The sequence below is a fragment of the Miniopterus schreibersii genome, assembly GCF_964146895.1.
Source record: "Miniopterus schreibersii genome assembly, chromosome: 1".
Classification (NCBI taxonomy): domain Eukaryota; kingdom Metazoa; phylum Chordata; class Mammalia; order Chiroptera; family Miniopteridae; genus Miniopterus; species Miniopterus schreibersii.
The window spans coordinates 29,816,727-29,828,268 of record NC_138101.1 but is presented as its reverse complement, the minus strand read 5'-3'; the positions used below and the strand labels follow the sequence as shown (position 1 = coordinate 29,828,268).

The 11,542-nt window shown below is 42.7% G+C and overlaps 1 protein-coding gene across 2 annotated transcripts in view; it reads left to right on the top strand.

Annotated features, from left to right (window-relative positions):
• Positions 1-584: 584 nt before the first annotated feature.
• Positions 585-11,542, top strand: part of KDR (kinase insert domain receptor) — a 42,670-nt gene continuing 31,712 nt past the window's right edge. For both annotated transcript variants that reach the window (XM_081135796.1, XM_081135797.1), the window contains exons 1-6: positions 585-968; positions 4,449-4,542; positions 6,463-6,659; positions 9,550-9,680; positions 9,927-10,095; positions 10,698-10,837. In XM_081135796.1, the coding sequence (XP_080991922.1) occupies positions 902-968; positions 4,449-4,542; positions 6,463-6,659; positions 9,550-9,680; positions 9,927-10,095; positions 10,698-10,837 (798 nt within the window). In that variant the 5' untranslated portion in view covers positions 585-901. The remainder of the gene's footprint in view (positions 969-4,448; positions 4,543-6,462; positions 6,660-9,549; positions 9,681-9,926; positions 10,096-10,697; positions 10,838-11,542) is intronic.

Here is an 11,542-nt window from a genome sequence, read left to right as displayed (position 1 = left end):
CTTCGGAGAACTGGGCACGTGTATGTCGTGAGAAAAGGCATTCAGAGTCAGATGTGCAAGCTGCAACTGCGCCGGCCGAGCCTCGCGCCACTGCCCCCGGAGTCACCGCCAGTTCGCGACCCTGCGCGCGCTGCAGCCGAGTGGCCGCGTCTTCCCAGCTGCTCCGACCTGCGGCCCGTCCGCCACCTGTCCCCCACCTGTCCCCCAGCCACTCGAGGCCAGCGTGGCGCCGAAGGCTGTCCCAAACTTTGGCGCGCGTCCTGAGGGCGCAGCGTCCCTCGCTGAGCTCCCTGTCCCGCTCTCCAGTATCTCGGGGGTCCGACAACCGAGGGGACCGTGGCGTGCCCAGAACCTGTTGGGAACTACGTTTTAGTTCTGCCAGAAACAGGGTTGTCGCGCCGCAGACCGTCTCCCTTCCGGCGACCGGGGCTAGGCGCGGTTCCGGGCCGAGCGGCCAGCTAGGGAGATGTAATGGGCGTTGGAGCCGGGATTCAGGCCCGGTACCCCGCAGAGGAGCGGGGGCTCCCCCCACCCCGTTGCCGGTCCCGCCCCCGTCCGGCCCGCATCGCCCCGCCCCCGCGCTCTAGAGTTTCAGCGCGGCGCTCGCCGGGCACTGCGTCCCGGACCCCGGGAGAGCAGGCACACGGGGTGCTGGCTGGGCCGCCTCTGCCCCGCGACATCACTCGCGCGCTACAGAAAGTCCGGAGCTGTCCCGCAGCCAGGATATTCTCTCCCACGCAGCCCTGCAGCCGCGGCCGGAGCCGAGGCACCCTGGCCCCACGCACCCCGGAGTCGTGCTCCGAGGCGCGCGTTCCGCCTCCACGCCTGTTTTGCGGGGCGGGCCGGGGGAGAAAGAACCGGCGCCCGAATTCTGGGCACTGCGCCCGGCGCGAGGTGCGGGATGGAGAGCAAGGCGCTGCTGGCCCTCGCTCTGTGGCTCTGCGCGGAGACCCGGGCTGCCTTTGCGGGTAAGGAGCCCGCTCCCTAGAAGGAAGGCGGAGAGGTCGGGTTCGGGCGGAGACGCGGGGATGCGGAGAGGACCTGGAGGCCAGACCTCACTCGGAATCGTAGAGCTGGAGAGCCGAAAGCGACCTGACACTTGGTGTTCTTTCACTGACCAGGGAGGAAACTGAGGCTCAGCGGCTGGCCCACGATGACCTAGCAAGCTGGTGGTGTCCTGAGCCCCGTTCCTGTTCCACGACTCTGGTCTCGAACAGGGGCCTGGACTCGGGCGTGTCCGGGGGACCCCACGCACGCTCGGGCTCTCGGGAGGCGGGGTGGGAAGGCGCCCCGAGGCTGGCAGGCAGGAGGTGCCCGCGGGCGGGAGCAGGGCACCTTCCCGCTCGCCCCGTCCGTCCGCGCTCGGGCGCAGGGAAGGGCGCCTTCCCCGGAGCGCCGTCCGCCCCGCTCCGCCAGCCGGGCGCGCCTCCCCTGGGCCGGGGCTCACGCGCGCTCACTCCGCGGGATGGGTCCGGAGGAGGAAACGTTTTTCCCCTTCTTGGTGCAGGACACCGCTTTCCTCGCAGAGAGAAGGGGCAATTGGGGCTTCGACCCGGGGCTTTGACAGCTTCCCAAAGTGTCTCCAAGTAACGGTCGCCTTCCTATGAAAAACAGTGGCACGTCTTTCACGGTGCTCGGGCCCTTGCTCTAGGCGCATGGTCAGAAGTTCACCTGCTGAAAACTTACTCGGCGGGACTTGGTACCTAGATTAAGAAAGCACCTCTCGGACTCTCCTTGTCACCTAATATTTATCTCCTTCAGGATTAGGAACGCATACGCTCTTGATGCAATAAATTCTTTCCTTCTCCACCCCCCCACCCCCTCCCCCTGTTTATCTGTAGCCACAGTTTGCTGATTTCCAGATTTGCACTCTTTGGAGGGTGAGAGTGAAAAGTCCAATAATTCAGGGAAAAATTCCGTATGTCAAAAGACCCAGGCCTTAAAAACAGACACATATAAAATGACAAGGTCGTCTGTCTATAGCTATTGGATTCTTTTTAGCGATTTGGTTCATCAGGGCCAGCTCCACCAGGGACACTCGTTTGTCCCTGACAAGCCCTCTCTCTCCCCCTTTCTGGGGAGAGAATGAAGGTCTGGAAAATGTAGTTGTTCTGTGTCCTACAAAGAAGTGAATTCCTTTTAAGCCTGGGGTGTTTCATAGCGCAGCAGTAGTAAACTAATCGGGTTGTCCTGAATATAATGATGAGGTTGCCCTTTTGGAGTGTGTGACTTGCTTAATTGGATTGGACTATAATTGGTGCCATCAAATTCTACAGACAGAGGCACTGTTGTTTTTCCTTCCTGTCTTTGGAAGGGTAACAGTGCACAAATTAATTAATTTTGGCTATGGGATTTGAACATAGAAGGGCTTTTTATTGAGCAGTAGCATATGTACTTCTTATAGTTATTTCTTTAGAACTTTCTAAATAGTAGAACTCAAACTTGCCAATGAAAATGAATAAAGCTTAATGGAGCAAAAAATTTTTAAAAAATTAAAAATTGAGGGTTGGTCCACAGATACGAGTTGAAAGTTACATTATTGATAGCTTCATTGCATAGTTTTTTGTTGTTGATGTGTCCCTAGAATAGTATGTTATTTTGGCTTCCCATGAAAAATATGATAACTATTTTTTAACATAGGGAAGTACAACTAGAGTGTGAGAAAATCTGTTGCAATAATTTATGAAGATCTTTAAGACTGTCTTATTTTGGTGGTGGGGTGGGCAGAGCTTAGTCTTTCCTACCATTTTTTTCTTACTTAAATGTTACTAAATAATGGGTTCTTTCCCATTTGGATCATTGTGCAAATTATATTGTTACTGTTTTTGACGTTTTTCTCAACCCAGTGTTTATTTATCCAAATAAATTGTTTTCATTTTCCTTTTCTTAGACAAAGTGGGGCTCCATTATTAGAAAGATTTTCTTTTGCTTTTAAACATTTTGCTTTATTGTTTGTCTATTTTGAGGGTAGTTATTTCCTTCCTATTGAAAAGTACTGTGCTAATTAACTGAACATGACTATCCAAGACCAACATTGTCCAAGGGTGGCCCATAGACCACGTATGATCGAGTCACCTGAAATGCCTGTTAAGATGCAGATTTGTAGGCCCAGGGATATTCTGACACATCCTAAAGTCTAAGAACCATTGCCTGAAACACAAGTCAGCACCAATGCCAATTAGTTTCTGAGATTTGTTGACATAGTTGCTTTCAGGTTTTAAAAGATTTTTAAATTAATTTTTTTTATTATGTTATTTATCAACAAATTTACAATTATGTCGGCAACCTATCTTGCACATCTGGGTGAGTGTGTGAGGACATGTGTGACCAGTTGTTCATTTTGCCTGCAGCTGTTCACATTGCGATCCACAGATTCAATGCATTGGGTATTTGCACTGAATATTTGCTCATACTCTATTTACTCATACTCTCATATTTGCTAATACTCTCTTATTTGCCCAACAAGGTCAATGCCAGTTTAGGGCTAGAGAGTCATTTGTACTTAGCTGATGTGAGTTAACAATCATATTAAGCCTGGGTGCTTACCAAGCATTAATCTCTTTTTAAGGTGGTGTTTTGAACATCTGGGTATTAGTGAAGACCATAGCATCATGGACAGTTTTCCTTTCTCCGATGCTTTTGCAGCACCTGGTAGCTGGTTGCATTTAGTTGACAGAGAACTCAGTTTTCATGCTGTGAACTAACCTAACCCATGCTGAGGAATCTGTCCCATGGTATTTTTAAGTAAAGTCAAATTTCTTGTGTGCCAGGCTTGGTATCAGGAGGAACTCAGAGCTTATGCTTTTTCTAGTTCTATTCTCTGAGGAAAAGTATATTAATAGGCATATTATGTGAAATTGGAAAATGTTTTCTTTTACTCAGTTTCTCTCAACTAGTTTCAATGTGTCTTTCAACCTTGGAAGCTCAGTTACCAGAGAAAGTGCACTAGAAAATTGATGAAGGAAATGGAGACAAGGTCATGGATATTCCTGCCCCCTTCAGGGTACACACGAACTATATAGAAAGCTCCCTAAGTACTATTCATTAATCAGCAATTTAGTCAAATGTGTGCATCCTATGTTTTATAAGAAATGTCAGTGGGTCCTTTCCCAAGGGAGTGAGATCATCAGATGAAGGTTCAGTTGGTTTCAATGTCCCATATCCTTTTGTAAGACCTTGAAGTTGGCAATGCAGGAAAACAGGAACTCCACCCTAGCTCCATGAATTGCAGAACTGTTGTGTTGGTTTATGACCATCTGCCCATTCTTCCTGTTATGACACAGCTTGTGAACTTTTACTGGGAATGGTGAAAAGTAAATTCACGGTTTTATACAATGAATTGCTGAAGAGGTCTTTTAAAGTTATGGAGTGTGCATTGTTTATGGAAGGTGTTTCCTATTGGGTCTGACTCAGTGGCAACTACATTCATTTATCTAATTTGTTTCTAGGTTTGCCTAGTGTTTCTCTTGAACCACCCAGGCTCAGCACACAAAAAGACATCCTTACAATTATGGCTAACACAACTCTTCAAATTACTTGCAGGTAAGGGTTGATTTTAGATACATATTTCCTATGTTAAGTAACTCATTACTGAGTGAAAAATAATTTCTATACAGCATAATTATAATAGATTTATAGTAATTGTATATAAGTAATGAGGTTTCGAAGAAATGATGTAATGAAAAAATAAGAAAGGTCTTCTCCCAAAAATTCTGCATGGTTTTGCTGGCATTTTTTTTTTCTTCCCTATCACCACACACACACACACACACACACCAATAACCAGTATAGCACCTGACATATAGTATATAGTAGACACTCAATACATATTGAATGAATAAATGAAATTGAGGACATACCCTTAAGGGATAGGGCTGAAGAACTTTTGGGCCATATTTACAATACTTAGTGTGGCTCTTGGGCATCTGTAGCTCTTTTCAAGAGTTTTATGTCATGATAAAGTTCTTACTGTAGCTGCAATTTAATATTCAGTCATTAATATTACCGAGTACCTGCTCTGCATAGGTAATGAACTTCATACTCTTGCTCAATATTCTGGAATGCTTCTCTTCTCACTTGCTAGCAAGAAGCCACGTGATTATTGATTTGTACTAACTAGGGAAACAGGCCTCTATGACAAGAAGAAGCCTTTAAATTTTGCCTTTCAGCTCCTAAGCCAGGAGGAGAAGTCAAAGACCCTGTGGTTTAATGCAGTGATTATGCAGAAGCTTGTCAGGGCTGGTGCGTTTTGGCAAAATGATCGGCAGAGGCAATGTTGCCCTCTGAGAAGAGTGCTGGAGGTCCACCAGGAACCTTGGGCCGCTTATCGCCATTGTTTATGATTTGCTGAATACTGTCTCAACACAATGACACAGATCTGTTTTAGATTATGAACTGAGAGGGATTCCCTAGTCCCTCCAGGGTGGGTCACCAACACCCGGCCCTTGGGGAAAAAGCACACTAACAGATGCTGTTTCTCCAGCTTTGCTATTTCAGGACACATTTCTCAGTAGACTTTCCTCTTACCCTCAGCAACAAAGAATATTTACAAATTCTCAAAGATTTCATACTCCCTTTTTAAACTCTGAATAAACATTTCTTATGTTCTGAGAAAGCTATGAAGTTCCGTGAATGTAGCTGCCACTTCATGAAAATTTGAAGTTCTTTGAAAGAAGGGTCAATGATGTTACCTTCTTCTTGACATTGACTATCTGCCTTGGGACTTTGTAGAGAAATGCTGTGATAAAAGCAATCTATGTTGTAACTCAGTCCTCACAAGGTCCTATGAGGCCCTTAGACAGTTGCACCCCCTTCCTTTCTAACGTCACTTCTTACTCTCCTGCTTGCTCCCTCTTATCTGGCCACTCTGGCTTCCTTGCTGTTCCCTTAATACTCCAGATATGTACCCACCCCAAGGCCTTTACATTTGTGTTCCCTCTGCCTGGAATACTGTTCCTCAACCCCCTTCCTCCAGCACTCTTCACTCTTTTCTTTGCATCGTCTATATTTTGTCCATAGTATTTACCACCACTGTTTAAAGAATACATTGTAATTACTTTTTCTTTAAGTCTGCTTTATTGAGGTTTATTTACTTTTTTTATTGCCTATTTCCTTCAACGAGACAAATTCCATAAAGACATTGATTTTTGTCTGATTTGTTCATGGCTGTATCTCCAGCCTTTAATAATGTGGGATGCATAGCACATAACTTAATAAATATTTGTTGAGTGAATGAGTGAGTAAATTAATAAAAAACGCAGGAACCCCTATAAGTGATTTCTGAAGCTGAGTCTATGGCTTTTTGTGATTTGTCAGAATAACCTGTCATTATCGGTAAAAGTCTATGTGACTCTGTTGAGGAGTCTATATAAAGTTTGAGAACCAAAGCTTCTAGTTATTTTTTAGAAACAGCCTCATAGTGTGGCATTTCATATTAATACTTGACTGGAATTAATTTTTCAGAGGACAGAGGGACTTGGACTGGCTGTGGCCCAATAATCAGAGTGGCACTGAGAAAAGAGTGGAGGTGACCGACTGTAGTGACGGCCTTTTCTGTAAGACACTCACAATTCCAGAAGTGATCGGAAATGATACGGGAACCTACAAGTGCTTCTACCAGGACACTGACTTGGCCTCGGTTGTTTATGTCTACGTTCAAGGTAAGTGGCTAAAAGGAATTAATTTCCCACATTGATTTGCCAGCTATAAAACACAATAGGCACAGAAAAGAATCAGAGTACAACAAAAGGCTCGCCCTGAAGGCTCTTGGCCAACAGGAATATACAAAATTCTTTCCCAAGGCTTCCTCTGAGAATGAGACTCATTGATTTGTTCTGGAGCATGGGCTCTGTTACATCTCTTGCCCAATTAGTTTCGTTCTGATCTTTGTTTCTAAGGGAAATCTGTGTTCACAATTGGCTATGGAGATTTATCAAAAGCCTTCTGATGTTTGAGAAAAACCCCCAGAAATCCTCGAAAAGGAAGGTTCAGAGTGAATTATGGAGAGGTTTCTGTGGAGAGATAGGTTATCTACAGCAGTAAGAGATTTCCCCAAGAATGCACAGAGAAATAGCCAAGGAATCTGGAGCTTTTTTGTACATAGGGACTTTTCTTTCCTTATACTTTATAACAAATGATTCCCATACTCTGGTGCAAATGAAGATGCTGCCTTAAAGGGCCTTTGAGGACAGTGTTTCTTTCCTTTGTTTGTGTGGTCTTAGATCTTGGATGATATGCCACATCTTTTAGAGTTGACAGTTTGGGATTGACACCATGGAGGCCACCTTAATACCCATGTAGGATAAAATACAATGTTATGTATTCAGTATCTATAATATGAATTATTCTTTTCTTGTGTTTGAAAACTCTTCTATGCCCCGAATTTCCCTGTGAAAACCTCTCTTAACTAATGAGGTACCGATCATACTATTTAGAGGAATGTAAGTATGGTATAGTATTTTGCTTGGATGTACTAAATTTTTTTTTTCAGTGAAGATGAACTTTGTAGACATTTTATTTATACATTTATATAGCTCTTTAAATCCCAGAGGATTTGAGGTAGGTGAAGATGGCTTCAACTTTTTTCCAGAAGTATCTTTCACAGAAACAAGAATTTTGTGAGCTTTAGAAAACATACTCACATATCTCCACTTAAATTTTGATAATACAGTATAGTCAGTACAGTGGAAAAGTGAGACCACATCAAAATAACATATGTCACTTCTGGACTGTATAGTATTTGAGAATTATTTTGGTCCAGGGTAAACACAATACAAGATAGAATTCTGTGCCCCCCTCATCCCCTCTGCAGAATGTGAGAGAGACGAGGCTCAGATCCTCGAGAATTTCTGGCTCCTTTTGATCTGGCAGCCTTGGGAGACCAGGCTTTCTCAGAAGATTGCAAGGATTTCCTGCTTTCAGCCTGTCTGGAAATAGACTACAAGATGAACCTCTCCCATAATATCTCCTTATTTCCTTCTGCTTGGAGTCAGGAAACCTGGGGACATGTGAAAATTCATTTCATGAGCTTCAGTAAATATTTTATTTTGAGAGGATGGGTGGTTGTTTGGGTTTCTTTTGTTTATTTCCTTTTTCATGGGATACTGAAATAGAATTGATTTACTGAATAGCTTTAGTCTTATGTCAAGGGGTTAATTAGTTTCCAAAGGCTCCTGGTAAAGCAAGCAAAAGGCTTGCTCTGGAAGCAAACTCTATAACATTTCCTAGCACATGGATGAAAGGTAGGTCCTGCTAAGAAGTCGCAGGCCATAGCTGTTGACTGTGCACTGCCTAGCATTGGTATACCACCAAAGCCGCTTCTGTTCAAGATTTTGGCCATGAAGCTTAACAATGGGGAAGAAAACACTGGACAGCCCTTTAATGTCCCCTCTGGTCCCCACCTTACTTCCCTAGTCTTTTGACCCCATTCCCTCCAGCAATGGATGGAGTCAGGGAGTGGGCCCCGGCCTCGCAAGATAATGGCTGTGGCCTGTGGTGGCTGGATTGGCTGCTTTCTTTGCTTTCCAGCTGGGAAGGAAATCAAACTTCTGCTGTTGCGGGGAATTAGTTGCCTTTGTCCCCTTTGGTGTAATTAACTTTTCCTTCCCTTGGGCCAGCCATCTTGAAGAGCTCTGAAAATGCTAAGTCAGGTGTGTTGGGCATAGCACTTGCACCACTGTCTTTCTGAGGCTTCAAGGCTTCACACCACAGCAGCTCTTTCTCTGGGGAATGGAGGGCTTTCCCAGCAGCGTGTTAACATCGTCTGCACAATGTTTGAGTGACATTAAAATCTCTTTTGTTTCCTTCTCACTCTTCGCCACGGTGGCTTTGCAAGTTTTTGTCACTGAAGATATTAATGACTGCTGAATCTTAAACTAGATGCAAAAACTATTAAACATTATTTTAGAAAGAATCTCACACCTCGTCTTCACGATTTTAAAATATTCACATAAAACAATTCAAAGATTCTTAGTTATTTCTTGTTTGTTTTAAAGGTCCTTTGGGATCTATTAATTTTTTTTTTATGGCATTTACATTATTTGCCTAAGGAAAGAGAGCATGATTTTTTTTTTAACATCAATAAAACTCAGTAGGTAAAGTGTAAAGATTTAACTTTAAATTTACTTTAAAATTTATATATGAAAAATGTAGTGTATATAAAAATGTGTATGAAAAAAGAAAAAGTATTGCTCATTCATTTTGAGAAAACAATAATGATTGATCTGTTTAAATGTGGAGCCTATAAAATATACTGTACTTATTGATGATCCTTGTAAAGGGAGTCAATCCCATTCTGGGAGTTTTCTTTCAGAATTTTCACACACACACACACACACACACACACACACACACACACACACACCCCTCCTGTAGGATATCCTTGGAGCCAGATATCTACCAGCAGATGGACCTGTGGGTTCCTTTGCCTGTGTGAAATGTCATTCCCAATTTTTCACTTCTCAGGTTCTCAGGTCAGAGTTTATGAACCTGAAAGATAACCAACTTTTCTAGTAAATGCCAATAACTAAACAGAATTAAATTTCCTTTTAGATTACAGGTCTCCATTTATTGCTTCTGTTAGCGATCAGCATGGAGTTGTGTACATCATGGAGAACAAAAACAAAACTGTGGTGATTCCATGTCTTGGGTCTGTTTCAAACCTCAATGTGTCACTTTGTGCAGTAAGTTACATCTTCAGTCATCTCTTATGTTTTCATAATTTCAAGCTAATATTAAGATGGGTAGCTTGTTTATAATATAGCATCAAGAAGGATTTAAAGATCCTTTAGAAAGGGTCACAATGACAATAAGTAAAACCAATTCAATTTGTATTCTTTAAAAGGTCAATTTTTTTAGTGATCATTTTAACATGGTTTCACTTTTGGATGGCACTTGATTAAATATTTGATATTTCTTTTTCTACCCAGAGATATCCAGAAAAGAGGTTTGTTCCTGATGGTAACAGGATTTCCTGGGACAGCAAGAAAGGCTTTACTATTCCCAGTTACATGATCAGTTATGCGGGCATGGTCTTCTGTGAAGCAAAAATTAATGATGAAAGTTACCAGTCTATTATGTACATAATTGTGGTTGTAGGTAAGAGGACAGCTTCTTCTATATCATTATTATCACACAAAAAGATTGGCTTCCTATATTAAGATTCCTGGAGATTGAGGTATAGAGTGAAGGACTAAGATTTGAAAAATGTATTAACTCAAGACATGGTATTGGGAAACTCAGTATATCTACTCTTTTTTTTAAAATCAAATAAACCTATGAGCAGTCAAGGTTTTCTCTTCTTGTCAAGACAAAGGATGAAAGAGAATACTATTAACTAAAGCATATTTTATGGAAAATTTAATGTTCAGAGCATAGCTTGGCATCGATTATTTTAATTATACCTATTTTATGGAAAGTTCAGCAGTTTATTAACTAAGTTCAGCTGGCCCCATTGGCTCTTGACTGCTCAGATTTTACTACCTTACTATCCACTGGGCTGCAACATCTTTGAGATCCCCACAGGCCTGCTTTGGAAATCTCTATAGGCCATTTTTCTGGGAGCTCCCAAGTCCTGGTGAAACCCTCAGGGCAAGATGATGTGACACATTTTAAAGTTGCATCATTTTTGGAAAAACTTGTGCCAAGTTATAGATTTGTTTTCCCTCTCACTTTCTGTTTTTTCAATTTACTTGCTCCAGGGTCAAAAATTTATGATGTAGTTCTGAGCCCCACTCACAAAGTTGAGCTGTCTGTTGGAGAGAAGCTTGTTTTAAACTGTACAGCAAGGACTGAACTAAATGTAGCGATTGACTTCAACTGGACATACCCTTCTTTGAAGGTAACACTAACAATTTAAAGTCAGATCTCTAAATACTTTGATAATCAGCTCCAATAGAGTTTGAGAGAGATAGGGGCCTATCTAGCCAGATAAAATGTAAATGCCTGGACACTCATGCATGCTACACACTCACACTTTAAAAGAATTGCAGAATTGGTGGCATTCATGGAAAAGATGCAATTCCAAGAACTCTGTCCCAATCTGCTACAATCAGGCTGTGAGGATTAGTTTTCTCTGGGTGATTACATCTTCCCAGGTTGCTTTGTTTCTCTGTTCTGCAAAGTCTTTGATCTATTTTCCCTTCGAGGGAATTTCTCTTCGAGAGGTTGCATGAAACACACTACTTAACAGTGGGCCTATTTGCCTGTGTTTCTACAGTTCACACCCATCTCATTCCCACTATGTGAGGTTTTAAAAATCATAAGTCACTTGGATCCATTTATTTCTCCTGAAACCAAATATGCAAGGTGTCCCACAAAAATGTATACACACTGTAACAGCTGATAGCTCAATTTTGAAAATGAAATGTATTTTAATAAACATTGCCTTTATAATTATTCAAAGTATGTGTATACATTTTTGGGGGACACCCTATGTTTGCTGTCTACATATGTTAAAAGTTCTGAAGTCTCTATTATTAGCATTAAATAATGTCCACCAAGGGCCAAGACTTGATGTTCTGGGTATCTAGAAGCTACTGGGTCA